Source organism: Herpailurus yagouaroundi, unplaced genomic scaffold (assembly GCF_014898765.1).
Source record: "Herpailurus yagouaroundi ecotype Mexico unplaced genomic scaffold, PumYag 208, whole genome shotgun sequence".
Lineage (NCBI taxonomy): Eukaryota > Metazoa > Chordata > Mammalia > Carnivora > Felidae > Herpailurus > Herpailurus yagouaroundi.
Genome location: NW_024412439.1, coordinates 12,043,743 through 12,060,741, shown reverse-complemented (window position 1 = coordinate 12,060,741; position 16,999 = coordinate 12,043,743). Strand labels below are relative to the sequence as shown.

The 16,999-nt window shown below is 59.1% G+C and overlaps 1 protein-coding gene across 9 annotated transcripts in view; it reads left to right on the top strand.

Moving 5' to 3' along the window:
* Positions 1–2,779: 2,779 nt before the first annotated feature.
* KIAA0753 (KIAA0753 ortholog) overlaps positions 2,780–16,999 on the top strand; it is a 36,544-nt gene continuing 22,324 nt past the window's right edge. For 2 of the 9 annotated variants that reach the window (XR_005784097.1, XR_005784098.1), the window contains exons 1-8: positions 2,780–3,742; positions 4,303–4,452; positions 7,378–7,608; positions 9,334–9,916; positions 12,375–12,481; positions 14,175–14,237; positions 14,639–14,854; positions 16,588–16,798. Coding sequence is in view for 7 of the 9 variants with exons in the window: in XM_040453524.1 (XP_040309458.1) it covers positions 7,597–7,608; positions 9,334–9,916; positions 12,375–12,481; positions 14,175–14,237; positions 14,639–14,854; positions 16,588–16,798 (1,192 nt within the window). In the remaining 2 variants the exon portion in view is untranslated. The other 7 variants (XM_040453527.1, XM_040453522.1, XM_040453524.1 and 4 more) reach the window with 6 other exon arrangements.

Here is a 16,999-nt window from a genome sequence, read left to right as displayed (position 1 = left end):
CCTCGGCGTGGGACACGCGCTGCGTGAGCGCAGAGAGGCTGCGAGACTGTCGGCGGCCCCGGGGGAGGAGAGCGGAGGCCGACGCGGCCGGGGCGGCGGGGGCCAACGGGCCGGAGGCCTCGGAGACCCCCGGCGCCGCAGGCTCGGCGGAGGCCGCGGGGGACCCGGGCGCCGTGTGGGTGGACGGCGCGGTGGGGGAGCCCCAGGTGGTGGGGCCTGTCGGGTCGGTGTGGGTGACGGGCACCGGCGGGGAGGAGGACGGGGCGCCTTACCGGAGCCCCCGGGGCTGTGAGCGGAAAGGCCGCCCGGGATCCATGGGGCACGAGAGCATCCTGGAGCTGTGGCTGAAGGTGCAGGCTATGCGGGCGGCGGCGGGGTGCGGGGAGGGAAGCAGAGTGGAGCTCCACCCGGTGCCCGCGGGAGAGGGCCCGGTTGACAGGGGCGTCCCGGGCAGGGCCTCCTGGGTGGAGACGAGCCGGGGTGGTCTCACGGGGCCCTGGGTGAAGGGACAGGCTCGGGCAATGCCCCGGGCCTCAGGAGTGTCCACAGGCGTTGGGCCCGGGGCGGGTTGTGAGAGGGTCCCAGGCCTGTGCGGGCGGGGACAGGCGGCTGGCCTGCTGCCGGGGGGTGTGCCTGGGATGGTGCCCTACCTGCTGGGGAGAGGACAGGCCGCGGGGTGGCCCGCGCCTGTGGACAGGGAGAGGGGCTGGGGGAGTGCCCCTGGTCCGTGGGGCAGAGGGCAGTCCCTGCAGGTGCTGGGGGCTCCTGGCCCAGAGACCGTCTGTGGGGACACCCCGGGCTCATGGAGAGGGGGGCAGGCTTCAAGGGTGCTGCCTGATGCTGTGGGGGCGCCCGGCAGGGTGGAGGAGGAAGCCAGCTGTGCAGGTGCCCTGGGCGCGTGGCGGAACGGACAGGCCGTGGAGGGGATGGGGTCTGGGGGTGCTCCTGGCACGTGGGGCACTGGACAGCCCGTGGGGGTGCCTTGCGCTGTTGAAGAGGAAGCTAGATGTGGGGGTGACCCAGGATTCAGGGAATGGGGGCAGGCTGTGTGGGTAGAGACCGGCTCTGGAGGGGACCCGGGTTCCTGGGCAGCTGCACACCCCGCAGAGGCATGCGGTCCTGCCGAGCTGCAGGTGGGCCCTGGAGGCGCTCCGGGCCTGTGGAGTGTGGAGCAGGGCCTGGGGGTGCCCACGGCCCTGGGGACGGAGACGGGCTGCGGGAGCATCCCTGGTGTGTGGGGGACCCAGCAGCCGGTGGGGGCAGCGGTGGCGGGACCAGGGGCCCCGGGAGGACAGGCGGGTTACGGGGCTGCCCCAGGCCTGTGGGACGGGCAGCGGGCCCTGGGGGCGCCGGGGGTGGTTGCGGGGGACACAGGCTGTGGGGGTGTTGTGAGCCTGTGGGATGGGAGGCAGGCTCTGGGGGAGCAGGAGACCCTGCTGCCCGCAGCGTTGGGGGCACCCGGGCCTGCGGGTCAAGAGGCCGGCCCCAGGGATCTGTCTTGTCTGTGCAGAAGGAGACAGGCAGAGGGGCTGCCTGGGGCCGCAGTCCTGCCCAGGCACGGGTGCGGCCCGGGGGGGTTCGCGAGGGCGCCTGTGGCCGTGCCCGCTGCCGTGTGGGTGTCCGGCTCCACGTGCCAGGACGGCGGCTCTCGAGGTGGCTTGAGCCTGTGCGACGGCGTCTCTGCTGCCCTGTTACCCGTGGCTCCCGAGGGGCCGTGGCCTGCGGGGGAGACTGCGGCTTCTGCAGCTTTCCCAGGCCCGTGGGAGAGGGGGCAGGCCATCGGGGGTCCTGAAGCGCCCGGGCTTGCGGGGCAGGAGACGGGCTCTGGGGGTGTGCCGAGACCTTGGGGACGGAGACCGAGTGCAGGGGCGTCTGCCGCTGCCCCGGTGCCCGTGGCTCCCAGGACGCCCCGGCCGGTCCGGGAGGAGTCCACCCCCGGGGGTGTCGCAGGCCTGTGGGGGGAGGGGGACACGGTGCAAGCACCCGTAGACGCCAGGGGTCCCTCACGGGTGGGGCTGTCCCCCAGCGCCGGGATGCCTGGGCCCACGGGGGAGAGGCTGGGCCCGGGGGGCCCCTCCGGCTCGCTGGGAGGGGGGCAGGCTGCTGAGATGCCTGGGGCCGAGGGGGTGCCCACGGCGGCGGGGGCCCCCAGGCCGATGACGGCCAATGCCAGCTGTGGGGATGTCTCGGGCGTGTGGGGACAGAGACCGGTGACGGAGGGACCTGTGGATGGCCTGTGGAGGAGAAGAGCCAGCGGGCCGGTCCCTGAGGCTGCCAGGGTGCCCCTGCCTTTGGGGGTGCTCGCGGCTGTGGGGGTGCCCGCAGCGGGGCGCGTGCCTGCCGTGGTGTGGGTGACTGGGTGTGCCGGGGAAGAAGCCGCCGAGGCTGCCGCCGGCCTCCCAGCGTCCAGGACGCCGTCTGCGGAGGGAGCTGGGGCTTCGTGGGGGGAGGCGGGAGGCAGACAGGCAGTGGGGGCGCCTCTTGCCCACGGGTGTGGGACCCGGTCCTGGAGCTGCCCGCGGCCCCCAGGGGAAGAGAGCCACTGTGAGAACGTGCCTGCGGCCTCAGGGACAAGAGGCCCTGTGCCCCCGGTTGCAGGGCAGGAGACGGGCATCGGCCATTTCAGAGGTCACCCGCAGCAGAGTGGGGGGGCACAGGCCGGAGGAGCGTCTGCAGTGAGGGTCCGGGGGAGCCCTTTGGGGGAGGACAGGTTGAGGGGGACCTTCTCATAGCACGTGTAGGGAACGGGGTGGGGGGTGTCCTGGGCTCTTTGGGAGGGGACAGGCTGGGGGGAGGTTGGTCCTGGGTTGTAGACAGAGGCGCAGGCCGTAGGGGTGTCTTGGGGATCTGGGACAGATGCTTTGTGGAGGCTTCCTGGGTCTATCAGGTGACAAGTTAGGAGGTGTCCTGGAGCAGTGGGGAAGGGACAGGTTGCAGAGAGAGGGGCGTCCCAGGAATGTGTATAGGGGAACAGTGGGGTGGGTGTCACTGGACTCTGTGTACGTGTGTGTGTGTGTGTGTGTGTGTGTGTGTGTCAGTCACTCGAGGTATCCTGCAACGGGGGGCCGGGGTGGGGTGGGGGGGCAGTCACCTAGTGTTTCCCTAGTGCAGCCCTGAGTCCTAGGCCTTTGGCTTCTGGGGAAAGTGTCGGCCACATAGAACTCGCGGGGCCCCGGCCCCAGCTCTGCGGGCTCCTCCGTTCTGCGGCGGCTGCCCTGGACTGTAGTGACCGTGGTGACAAAAGCCAGCGGGACTGCCTCGCCCCCGTGCCCTCCCGTCTTCGTTGTCGCTCTCGTCTCTGCAGCTGTGGGAACAGGGAATCTTGAACAGCTGCCCTTCTGTTCCTACACGTGTATCTGTCTTGAAGCAAATCCAGTCTACAGACCTTGGGTTTACTCAAAAGCTTAAATTAGGGATTTTTTTTTTTTAAACCTGGATTTCCCAATTGATTTGCTGTAGGATTCTTTGAGAGCACAAACACACCAGTACGTCTAAAATGAATCGGTTTGTGGAAAATCAGCTTAATTCAACAGACGTTGAGTTCAATTATCTGTTCTGCTCAAAACCCTGTATTGTGGGGAATCTCAGAGCAGCAGGACTGGGCCCGGCCCCCCGGGAAGCTGGCATAGCTGGAAGGCTGGGGCCTGGCCGTGAAGTAGGTCAATAACAGAGACCGGTGTGTGGTCGGCACGCCACGAGGCAGGCGTGATCGGCGTCTGAGGAGGCGGTCCGAGACAGCGGGGTGAGCGCGGCCACGTCCCTACAAATCCTGACAAAACGCCTTCCGGGTTGTCAGCTCACGGGGTGCGTGTGGGGGGTGTGGGGTTGCAGGTCTGGGGGCCCTTCCGCTACTCAGTGGCAGATCCTGGCAGGGGTCTCAGTGTTCTGACCCCGAGGCCTCACCCGGAGCCGGTCGGCTCTGCCCTGCCGAGCTAGCCCAGGGAGTGAGCACGCCGCCCTTCGCCGAGTGGCTAGGGTTTGCTCATGCAGACTGTGAGCAGAAGGCTGCCTGGTTCCCGTGGCAGAGCCGTTTCTGGAGTAACGCCTCACTGGTGGCCCTTGAGGTTTGGGCTCGACAGGTAGCCACTCACACGGTGTCCCCCGTTCTCTTGGAAAGGAGGATTCCAAAAGGGAAGACGCTCTTGTGGAGGACCCTGGCCGGTACCTTCCCGGAGCACCCGCTGGTCAGCGCGAGGCTGCTGCGGGCCTCCTCTAGAGTACTGTCCTCTGAGGGTGGCATGGTGTCCCCTCCTTCCGGTGTTTGATTGCCCTTGGTCTGAAAGCAGCCTCCTCCCGTTGCAGGCGACGACCGATGACCGATGACTGTAGGTGGGCTCTCGCCAGCGCTCTGCCCTCTGACGGAACGGGCCGGGGCAGGCCGGCTCCCCGCCGTGCTCATCTAGCCTGGCGTCCCACTGGACGGGAGGAGTGACCAGCCAGCGCCAGACCCAGGTACTTCTGTCATCTTGTCTTCAGGTTTTTAGCGCGACACGTTTGGAACAGAGGCTGCAAGAAAAAGACGGCCAACGCCTTTTAAACCACCTTCGAGATCTGACACTTTGAGCGGCGTGTGCTGTTCTGCCCTCCGGTGTTTGGGGAGCCGTTTCAAAGCCAGCTGCGGCCGTCAGCACACTCCACTGCTAAGTATTTTAGAGCACTCCTGCTTACGCACTATCACACCTAAGAAAATGGACAAAGGTGATTCCGTAACATCACTTAATAACCAGTTACCCTCCGGCTTCACCTGGTCGCTACTGAAATACGTTTCCCTCCAACAGTGAACTTAGGAAAATCTTCACACAGCGAAGCCGAGTTCTACAGGGAACGCCCAAGTTCCGTTACTGTCCCGCTAGTTTCCTTGCGTGTCTGTTCTCCAGTCTGTCCTCCGCAATCCACTCACCGGCGCGTCGCACGTTCGGAAATGCACAGCGTGAGCTGCAGACCCAGCGCCGTGCGGAGTCGCCCTCCAGAACTGACTCTTGGAACTTACTCTCCGAATTTCCGCTTTCCCTCGATGCAAACTTTAGGTCTGAGTTGGATACCTCAGAATGTACACATCTTGTCACGTTTGCTGAGTTTAGACCAACGTGTCCACAGGTGTCACTCATGCCTCTGTCAAGATAGAGATCTTTTCCATGGCTCCAGAAAGTTCTCTCACGCCCCTTCCTACCCTTCGCAGGCAGCCATTCTGGTTTTTTCCACCGTGGGTTAATTTTGCCCATTCTAAGTAGAACCATATCGTGCCTACTCTTTGACGTAAGGCTTCTTTCAGTGGGTGTGACCCTCTCTCTGTCCTTACGTGGGTCGTGGCCTGTTGCTTTGTAACAATCCAACCTCTCGTGTGGGTTTTTACAGATGAAGCTGCCGTGGACATTCTTGTACACGTTTGTAAACATGTTTGCGTTTCTGTTGTGTAAATGCCCGGGAGTGAGATCGCTGGGTCACAAGGCAGGGGTGTGTTTAGTTTTCTAACAAACCAGCGGACCTTTCTCCTGGGCTGTGCCGCTTCCCGTCCCTACCGGCGGCGATGGGCACCGTGGCCCCTTTGCCAGCCCGGCGGTGTTTGTGTTCATTAGGGCCATTCTGGTGGGCGTGGCATAATTGCTCCGTGTGGTTTTCACCCAGGAAAGTTACAGTGACAGTACCCAGAATTCCTGGGTGCCCTGCTCCTACTCCCGGATTCCCCACATGTTAACACGTCTGTTACGTTTTCCCTCCCTCCCTCCCTCCGTTCTCTGTCTCTCCCTCTCTACACACGCGTGTTGCAGGCACACACATACATGCATACGTGCTCACACATACGCACATACACATCTACACGCGCATGCACACGCATTTTCTAAACTGGCAAAGTACAAGTGGCAGCCACGATACCTTTTTACCACTAAGGACTTGGTGTGTATTTCCTGAAGACAAGGACTTCTCTTACGTAGTCATAACGTGGTGATGGAAATCAGGAAGCACACGTGAGGACAGTGTGGCCATGTGATGTTCAGGCCGTCCTGAGGTTTTGTGAGTTGGCCCAATGATGTCCTTTACAGTGAAAGGAACCAGGGTCGCTGAGCTGCGGGACTCATCGTGTTTGCTTAGCTCCTCGGGTCTGAACAGTTTCTGAGACTTTGTATTTCACGACATCAACATTCTTGACAAATGCAAGCCAGTTATTGGGCGACTTTCCATCCGTTTGGGTTTGCCCGACCTTTCTAGTGACCTTCGGGTTACACACCCGTGGCGGGAAAACCCCAATGTGATGCTGAGTCCTCGCGTGTCCCGTTGGGAGGTACGCGTGTCGATCTCGTCAGTCCCCCACCCGGCAGTGTTCACTCCAGCCCCGGGATGAGGGTGACGGTGGCACCCGCCAGGCTTCCCCTGTAAAGTCGCTGGCCCGTTCACCTTCCGTAGTCGGGGGTGTCTGACTTTGAGACCTTGTTCGCACCCTTTCACCCCTAGACTGATCTCCTAGTTCAGCCTTCATTGGTACTTTTTACCCTGATGGTTGCTACGTGGTGACTGACCTCTTGGTATCAGAGCAGATTCACCGAGCCTGGCCGTGTCCGGGAGGGTACTGAGAAGGGCCCTGACCCGGCCAAGTGGGAGCCCCCCCAGGCTGACTCCGCTGCCCCTTCACACGTCTCTGTCGATCTGTGGCCACATTTGGTATGAAAAAAGGTATTCCGGGGCCAGCATATTTTTCCCCTGTGGAAGTTAGAACTCACATGTGGGTACCGAGTAGGCACACTGATTCCCGGGGGCTCTCGTGCGAGGCCGTCCTGGAGGACAGAAGTGGGGACAGGCGTCCGTACCCGTGTGCCTGTGCACTTCCGCGTGGAGATCGACACGGGCGGTGCACCCCGCCTCCCCTGCCCCCGAGCCCGGGCCAGCTCACGCGCACGCCGTCCGTGGCAGCCCGGCACCTCCCTTTTGTGACTCCTGTCGTCAACCCGGTTATCCACATGTCGTGTCTGCTCGGTCTCAGAACGTGCAGGGATTTCACTGCCGCAATCTCGTCTGTACCTCCCCAGGCAGAGCCCCGCCCTCAAGAGCTCAGCATTGTTTTAACCCGAGGCTGCATAACCTAGTTACTCAGGTTTGTTTTTCTTACCCCTCACCGTGTGGTTATGTTACTCATTACAAATTCAGTTTGGCGCACGGGTTTCTGTTAGTATTCATTTTCAGGGTTTTCCTTTATTCTTACGGATTTTGGTCTTTCCCTTCCTGCCTCCCCGTCTGCTCCATGTGACACATTAGCGGGGCCCCCCGTGTGCCGACGCCAGAAGGCGTCGGAGAGTGTGATCCCCTCCCGCACCTCCTCCGCCCCGCCCTCCCACACCCCATGCACGGACCTGACCAAGTCAGTCTCTGATGTTCCGTTCCTAGGTTTCTCGGCACAAGTGATCAGACGCACGTGTATCTTGTCATGAGAGATCCGTTCCCCGCTCGAAGGGTAGCAGTCACGGACCGTCTTTGTGCACCGGCCCTTTGCACGGAGCAGGGTGTCTCAGCACCGCCTGCTGGGGTTTAGAGAGGGGTGCACACGGAGGCTCACTCTTTCTTCCTTCTTCCAAGTGCTCCCAGCTGACTCGGCCGCTCTCCTACATGGACCTTCAGGTGGGTTCTGCACTTTGCAGTTACCAGCGGGGACCCCCTGTCACCAGTGTGGTGGCTGCGGGGGGGTGGGGGGGGAGGGCCTGTGGGCCTGTCCCCGGGGCTGGGCCCTGCCTACAGCTATACCTGCCACAGCACGGCCTCCCCTCTCCCTTGTTGCAGTCGGCTGCTGGTTCAGTGTGTTTTTAATTTGTGTTTTTATGAGATTGACCAACTTTTCCTATGTTACAGTGTCATGTTTGTATCTTTTTGTATCATTGGTCTGCTCCTGTGTTTTCCCATTTCCTACTGTTGTGATCTTTTTTCACCTCCCTTTTAAAGTGAATTTTTTTTTTTTTAACGTTTATTTATTATTTTTGGGACAGAGAGAGACAGAGCATGAACGGGGGAGGGGCAGAGAGAGAGGGAGACACAGAATCGGAAGCAGGCTCCAGGCTCTGAGCCATCAGCCCAGAGCCCGACGCGGGGCTCGAACTCCCGGACCGCGAGATCGTGACCTGGCTGAAGTCGGACGCTTAACCGACTGCGCCACCCAGGCGCCCCTCACCTCCCTTTTAAACATGTGTTTATATAGGGGACACTTTGTATTTATAAATACTTTTCTTCTAAGTTTTCAGCTCTTTGATTTTGGTTATGGTGTTTTAAAAAATTTTTTTTTAGTATTTATTTCTCTTTGAGAGAGAGAAAGAGTATGCGCACAGGGGAGGTTCAGAGAGAGAGGGAGACCCAGAATCCGAAGCAGGCTCCAGGCTCCGAGCCGTCAGCACAGAGCCCGACGCGGGGCTCGAACCCACGAACTGGGAGACCGTGACCTGAGCCGAAGTTGGACGCTAACCGACTGAGCCACCCAGGCGCCCCTACGGGGGGTTTATCTGAAAGTGACTCTTTGTCACGTGATCACACGTGTGCACTTTCTTAAGAGAGCCCAGAGGCCGTCCCCAGATTAAAGGCATCATGGAGTGTGCACAGACCCTCGGGGCCATTTGCTGCATGGGGCCTGTGGTTGTGAAATCACTCGTTCCCCTTGACTCAGTAATCCCAGAACAGGTGTTTCGTCGTAGGAAATGCTTTAAAATGAGGGAAAATAAACGCGTGGCGATATTAATGGAAGTGATGTGTCCGTTGGTGGAAAAATGAGAAGCGTGTAAATGGTTAATAGGGTTACAGCTCAGCTGAGCATGAAAAGGCCATTCATGGGAGTTTGGAAAGCGCAGCCATGGAAGACCATGAAAACAGTAGGCTACGGAAGCGCCCGTGTTCATTAAGGGAAAGACAAAACAAAACTCACTTGTGTCAGGATTAAAACTGGCCAAAACTGAAGCCCGCGTAGGAGGCGTGCGGGGACCGTGGGGACCAGGTGTGCTGAGGTGCAGGGCGGGGTGGCGCGGCCAGCAGGTGGGCGGCTGGGCGTCCACAGCGGCTTCTGCCAGGCTCAGCATGGACGGCGGCGCCTCTCCCGGAACCTGGCGCTTGGAGGCGAGGCAGAGACCAGGGCGCGAGGGGCTCTCCGGCCGCCGCGTGGGGCTTTGCCTTTCGGAGGAGGACCCCGCGTGCTGCCGGGCAGCGGCGGGGACACGGGGGAGCCGGGGGCGTGCGAGAGCGGCCGCTTCTGTCCACGCACAAGGAGAATGCGTCTCAACAGGGACGCTCGGGTGGGGAGAGCACACCCTCCCACGTGGTGCAGTGTGTTCTCACGTGCTCCCACCTTTGTTTGCCTTTTTTTTTAAGAACCAGCTGCAATTTAACAGGAGTGTTCCTGCACATTCCAGCAACTTGGCCGCGCGCTATTCCTGCCCCGACGCGATCAGAATCGAGAAACTGACGCACTCGTCCGGCGAGTCCTACCGTGGCGGGGATCCGGGCTTCAGAGCCGGGCCCGACGTGAGCGGCTCGGCCTCCTTCTCCGTCATCTCCGAGGAGAGGCTCAGCTATGCCGTCCACCTGGCCAAGAGGGACGTGAGGCGCAGGCAGTTCGAACAGCACGTGAGACAGCAGCGTCTCAGAAGTGAGCCCCAAACCTCTCAGAGGTGGGGACACCCCGAGCACAAGGTGCCTGAGCACAGGGAGCAGAGGAAGGAGGCAAGGAGCCGGGAAATGTGTCCCTGCAGCCACGAGACGTGCGGGCGGGGAGCTTCCTGCTCGGGTGCGAAGGTTCACCTGTGTACCCCTCAGCCGGGGCAGCCCCCCGCCCTGGAGCCGGGGCCCCAGCCGCACGCCAGGACGGGTGGCCCGCAGGGCCTGCTGGGGGTGCAGAGACTCCAGGAGGAGCTGACCACTTGCGTCCGTAGGATGGAAGAAGTAATTAAAAGAGGTGAGAGCAACAGGGCTCGTGACTTGGATGGGAGGCCGAGAGCGGGGGGGGGGGGGGGGTTGCACACACTCCCTCGGGACCCCCACCCTCAGGAGCCTGAGCACCGGTGACAAGGCACGCGGACTTTGAACGCGCGCGTGGGAGGGCTTTCTTCCTGGCGACCTTGCCCCGGCCCGGCCCCTGCTCCCGGCAGAGGCCCCCCCGGGGCCATTCGCTCCTGCAGGTGGCCCCCCGGCCCCCCCACCCGCGGTCCTCCGGCTCCCGGACGCAGGTGGCCCTTCTTCATCCGGAAGCCCTCCTGGCAAAATTGTTTGTGCTCTGTTGAACAAGGAGCGTGATGTGTGCGGATTTCCACAAAGTCCGTTTTAACGTGGCGGTGACGGGGCTGGGGCGTGTGGGAAGTCTGACCGCTGACCACCGGCCACAAGGGAGGGCGCGTGGTCGTCACACACCGGTTCCACAGCTGTCCAGTGTTCTTTTCGCCCCGCGTTTGCCTGGGGCGCGGGGGCTAGGGCTGCGCTAGCTGCTCTGAGGGCAGGGGCTTGAGGAGCCGGTGCTGGGATCCGCTCGGGGTCCGCTGTGGCCCTGGGCCTTGCAGGTGACTCCGTGCACGTCTTGTGCGCGCGTCAGGAGGGGGGCAAGGTGCCTCTTACAAAACCAGCTGTGGTTGGATGCGCTAGAACAGAGATACGTCGCCCAGGAGGTTGTGACCAGGAAAAGTGACGCTTGTTTCTGACCTTCCATGGGGCCAGCTAACGGTGGGGGACACTGGGGAGTAACAGTTGCAGAATTTACAGGGTCTGAGACAAAACACACTTGCGTGGGGAAAAGACTTCCTGTCCGTCCTGGGCCAGTAAGGGACATCGCCCTGCGGTCTCCGTGAAGAGCGTGGTCCCGGGCGCGGTTCAGACACCCTCGCGCCAGCTCCACAGCGCTCCCGCTGCTCGGGGCTCTGGCGGAGTCCGGGCTGTTGGGGGGCAGAGCCACAGGGCCCTGCTCTGATGATACGGCCTGACGCGGGCACTAGAGACAGCTCCCCAAGCCCTGGGGAGGGACTGAGTCGGGTGTTTGCTCATTTGTTTTTTAGTTCAACATTTCAGGTTGTCGCAAGTCCGTACCTTGTTTTTTTTTTTTTTTTTTTTTTTAGCGTTTATTTATTTTTGAGAGAGAGACAGAAACAGAGCATGAGTGCGTGAGGGGGGCAGAAAGAGAGGGAGACACAGAATCCAAATCAGGCTCCAGGCTCTGAGCTGCCAGCACAGAGCTCGACACGGCTCAAACTCAAGAGCCGTGAGATCATGACCTGAGCCGAAGTTGGACGCTCAACTGACTGAGCCCCCCGGGCGCCCCATGCCTTCTAAACTATAGCGACAACGTCACCACGATCGACAGCAAATAGGTACAAAAACCTGCAGTGCGTACTTGAATCAGGTGTGTGCACTTGCTTGCGGACTGGGAGCAGCTCGCCCCGTCCGCGGGTCCCTCCGGGGGCTGTGACGCGCCTGGCTGTGCTTCCCAGGTGTGGCCGGACACCGGCTGTTCCGTTAACCCCCCCACCCCCCCACCCCCCACCTGAGCCGGATGCCTTCCCCTACGTCCACGGTGCCCGTGCTGCGAGCCCACACGAGACCCAAGCGGTCTGGCTCCCGGGCTCCCGGGAGACAGCGTCTGTATCTACAACTCCTGATTTCAGAGTTTTGCTTTTTTCAAAATGAACGTTTTTCGTCATTTGGCTTTTTGGTGAGCAAGTGTTGAATACTTGAGTTTATAAACTACACTTGGACGAGGAAAACGTTGCTTTTCCGGCTTTGTGTGCTGGAGTTTGTGGAAGAGCTGGTTTTGGATGAACGTATTTGGGAACCGCGTCTAGAGGAAGGGATGCCTGCATGCCCCTCGGAATCTTCCAGAAGCAGAGTCTTTGAGCCCGTGTTTGGAGGACGTGGAGTGCCCGGTGGACCAGGGTGTGCTCCATGAGCAGCGTGTGAAGGCTGTGGGCGGCCCAGCAGCCTTACTGTGTCGGTGCAAAGATTTCTCTTTTAGATTCAGGATGAGAAAGTGTCAAAGGAATCTTGTCAAGCGTAAAAATAAGCCGATAAAGGATTTTTGAGAAATTAGAAAGCATTACAGGTTTTGGCTCGATAGGAAGAATTTTAAAGCGGTAAGTGACGCTTCACGGTGGCGTAGACTGTCCACTGGGGTCTGGTTGCGGTCCTTTCCGCGTGGAGGGCCTGCTCCGAGGCCTTCACGCCTCTTCCGTGCGTGCGCTACGCACACGCCCGCACGGTCCTCGTTTCTTGGCCGGTGAAAAGTGTTTTATGGGAGCCCCATTTTTTTTTTTTTTTTTTTTTTTTAAATAAAAGCAGAGGTCTCCAACTGTATCATCTTTGGGAATAATTGAAAATTTTATAAGTTTCCATCTGTAGTGAGTAATCCACTTTCGGGGAAACAATGTTTGCAGATAGAACGGAAGAAGCTTTGGAACCGGATGAGGAGCAGCGAGCCCGCGTCAGGAGGCAGGAACAGGCCGTGCGCTGTGCCCGGATGCTGTATTCCCTGCAGCAGCAGGTGCGGAGGGTGGGGGCGCTGGCCGCCAGGGCCCCATCGTCTCTGGAGCGCTAGCACACTGGGTCATTTGTGAGGCCGAATCTCCTGGACGTGCGGACATATGACTCCTTTTCCTTTTGCCACCTGCCTTTACGTGTGTTTGTGTATTACGTGCATACGGCCCAACTCTTCAGCAGTTTTTGGCTTTTTGGGGTCATAGGTTCTTGGGAATCCAGTAAAAGCCCTGAGTCCTTTCCCCGGAAAACAGTGCTTGTACGGCGCGTATTTCTGCGGACACAGGCCGGTCAGGTACCCTGGAGCCCCCGTCCCAGCTACAAGCCACAGCCCAAGAGGAAACCTCGTGTCTGTGACACACTGGACGCGCAGTAACAGTAAACACTGGTTGTCTTTACCCAGTGGTGAGGAATGGGGGCCGTGTTGAGGGTGTTGGGATGCCTTTCATGGCGATAAACAGACATTCACGTTCTTTATGTTGCAGCTAGATTGTTTTTAAACATCTGTTGTTGTTGTTTTTGTAAATGTTTATTTATTTTTGAGAGACAGGGTACAAGTGGGGGAGGGGCAGAGACAAGGAGACCCAGAACCCGAAGCAGGCACCAGGCTCCGAGCTGTCAGCCCAGAGCCCAACGCGGGGCTCGAACCCACAAACCGCGAGATCATGACCTGAGCCGAAGTTGTATGTTGTAACCAACTGAGCCACCCCGGCGCCTCATAACATTTATTTATTTTTGAGAGACAGGGCACGAGTGGCAGAGGGAACAGAGAGAGAGGGAGACAGAATCGGAAGCAGGCTCCAGGCTCTGAGCTGTCAGCACAGAGCCCAACGTGGGGCTTGAACCCACGAACGTTGAGATCATGACCTAAACCGAAGTCAGACGCTTGACGGACTGAGCCACCCAGGCGCCCCTTAAATGTCTGTTTTAACTTTGGTGCCTCACTCTTTAATCCACGTTTACTGCATTTCCAGTCACTTAAGTCCCATGTTGGCTTTATTGCTTGAACCAGAAACTGGATGTTTTCATTGAAAGGAAGTGCCCTAGTCTGATTTTGCTCTGTATTCTTCTGGGGTTTGGTTTCAGTCCTGAACCCACACTGCCGCCATAGAGATTGTTCCGGAACACGCATCTGACCCTGTGGGAGCTCTCTGAGGCACAGGGTGGACCCCGTGCTCTGGCGTGGCCCTCCCCCCTTTCCAGGGCCGCCTCCACCTTCGCTCCTTCACGTTATGTTCCCGCGATGCCGGGGACCTGGGGTGGAAGGTGGGCACTGTGCTGTGTTCACCACCTCGGGCTCCAAGCCGGGGCGCTGCTCCGGGTACGTGAGTGAAGAGCCTCGTGTGAATTCAAGTGCCGTGATTTTTTTTTTTTTTTCCAACGTTTATTTTTATTTTTGGGACAGAGAGAGACAGAGCATGAACGGGCGAGGGGCAGAGAGAGAGGGAGACACAGAATCGGAAACAGGCTCCAGGCTCTGAGCCATCAGCCCAGAGCCCGACGCGGGGCTCGAATTCACGGACCGCGAGATCGTGACCTGGCTGAAGTCGGACGCTTAACCGACTGCGCCACCCAGGCGCCCCATCAAGTGCCGTGATTTAAACAGTGGTCGTAGCTGGACAAGACATGCTGTGTCCTCTTTTACCAAAAAGTCGTGTGGAAAGATACTGAGTTTTCACTTCTCCCCCTTTATGAAACAGGTGAAAGAAATCCAGGAAGAATTGGATAAATTGAGTCCACATAAGATTAAACATACTGAGAAGGTAGGCTGTGGATTGGTGTGGTTGACCTTTATTCCTTGTAAATGCATCTCCGGTGTTTGGTGGGTACCGTGTAGGGGTGCCCTGCGCTCGCTTGCAGAGCCTTAGTGAGGGCCGAGCAGAGTAAATATTCTGAATTCGGGGTCGCCTTCCAAGGAACAGAGTCTGAAAATAGATTTTTGTTGCTGTTGTTGCTGCTGGTGTAAGAAACTGACAATAGGAAGGAAAAGATCCTTTGCCGTGAGAGAAGGTTTCAACGTTTTAATCCCCTTTACCGTGAAGAAGTTTCACAACAGAAACAGTTGTCTGTAGAAGGAAGACAGGCCGTAAATGTCGGTGAGGGTGGGTTAATGTTGACAAGTTCTGAGTTTCGAAATAACTTCCCATCTGTCCCCCCTCGCCAGTCGTGGGCGATGTCCCGGCTGGCGGCTGCCCACCGAAGCGCCATCCGGGCCCTGCAGGTGTTTGTGACCCAGTTCGCCGACCGCGGGGAGCGGCCCCTCCCTGCCCGGTGCAGGGAGCTGGGCGGCCTCATTCGCCAGCTCTCCCTCTGCTCCGCCAAGCTGGACGCCGACTCCTCTGTGTCTGAGGTGGTCATAGACATCCTGCGGCAAATCGAGGTATGATGCAGCGGACTCCAGGTTTTGTTCAGAGTGCTTTGCGTCTAAGGGAAGGAATGTTTTCCATCGCCCGGTTTCGTTGGGATTCACAGAGACGACCAGACAGACCGGCCGCCTAGCGGTGAAGCCTTGCAGAGGACGGGGGCAGCCCTTCGTTTTTATTTTGTGGCTTTTACAGTCGGGTCTGTTAAGTTGCATTTCACTTGTTTGAGAACGGGCGGCTCGGTATAGAACACACAGCGACCGTTAACCGGGTCCGTTGATTAACCAGAACGCTCCATTCCCTGACCACACCATCCGGGAAAGAATTTTACTGGCACAGGAAAGGAGAGAGTACGGCAGTCTTCTGTCAGTGCTTGGAGGAGGGCACCAGCGGGCAGCTAGTGGGCAAGAAGAAATTGGCAAGAAAGGTCGATTTGGGGCAAGAAGAAATACTTGTCTATGAGCGCACAGCTTCGAGGCTTGTGGCTGGAGACCTCTGGAAACCACAGCCGGCAGGTGCGAGTCAGGATGGGGTAGGGTCTTGCGTGGTTGCCGGTGACAGTGCCTTAGTCCTCGTGGCCCTCGGAAGCTTGCCGAGTGCCACCACGTGAGGCTGCCACCCGTCCCTGACGCGGCCCGTGGGCTGCAGGGGTTTCCGGAGCGCTGTGTCCTGGTGACAGGTCACCGAGATGCCGGCGGGATCTCACTGCCCCGCACGTCCGCCCACGGACGGAAGGCGAGCTCCGTGTCAGTGTGACCTGGGAGGGAGGGGGCGCTTGGAGGGGGAGTTCCGGGTGGGGGACGCCCTCGGTGGCCCTCATGGCCCCTCTGCCCTGACCGTTGTGGCAGCCGGCACGGTGCGTGTGGTTTGCAGGTGGCGTAGGGAGAGCTCGCTCTGGGACGGCTCAGACCTGCGGACAGCGTGGCAGGCCACGGGTGCTCTGCCCACTAGAAACATTTGTTGGCCACGCTGATCTGCTCGGAGGACACGTGTTTACAATTCTGGAAAGGGCCTCAAGGGGCTACCCGGTGCTTTCCCCGACTTTGCAGGGGTACTGGAACCTAACCTTTCCTAACCACGATGTCCGCCCACTCCGACTTTGGAATTCCTCGGTAGTGCACGACGTTCCTTCTGTCTCGTTGAGGAGCCGTGCCGTCCCACGGCCCGCTGCCACCCGGAGGACGTCTCCCTGCCATGCTCACTTGTGCCCGATGCGTCCGGACCGGGCGATGGGTGGGGGCACTCAGGAGAGCGTGCATCTCTTTTAGGAAGGGGGCACGGGCGTCCTCCCTCTGGGGTGGGTGAGTGACCGAGGTCGCTGGGCATGTGGAGTAGTTGATGGAAACGTATATAAAATGCGGTTCGTTTGCACGCTGAAAATACTGTTGGAGTGTATGAGATGTTTATTGAGAATTAAAATGCTTGTAAAGCGTTATGTTCTGAAGACTATGGTTAGTTTCTAAAATGTGGTGATCCTTATTTTTAAGATTTGGTTGCCTTTAAAAGTAGTCACATTCTTTATCTTTTTGCCGTCGGTTTTAGCGAACTAAACGTGTAAAAGAACGTGCAGAATCCTTCTGATTAGACAGATGTCCTCAGTAAAAAAGTTTTCAGATTAAGTTAAACAACAATTGGACGACCATGAGAGTTGGCCATTTAACGGCACGTTCATCCGGAGACCTCGCTTTCAGTTTTGTGATCAGCAGTCAGACTTTTGTGAGACACTAAGAGAACACTGGTTTCGCGGCAGGCTTTGGAGTCCCTCCTGGAAAAGAAACTGTCACCAAAAAAGGTGAAGAAATGTTTCCCAGAAGTTCAGACCAGGTTTCCCGTTGGTGGCCACAGGGCCTTGGAGAGATGGCGGAGTTCTTCGCCAAAAGGCGAGAGGAGACCCCTCCTAGCAAAGGAGATGCTTCTGCAGGAAGCGCGACAACCTTCCAGGGCAAACAGGCTTCTTGCTGGTATGTGTCCTGAAATGTTTGTGCGTGTCTGGTCCACAGCAGGTGCACTTGAACCCCCAAAGCCAGTAGCAAGCCAGCCACATCCTCGGATGGGAAGCTGGAGGATCCCCCACAGGGGAGGGAGGGTTTCCCACAGGGGAGGGAGAGTCCCCCGTGGAGGAGGGTCCCCTGTGGAGGAGGGTCCCCCATTGTGGAGGGTGC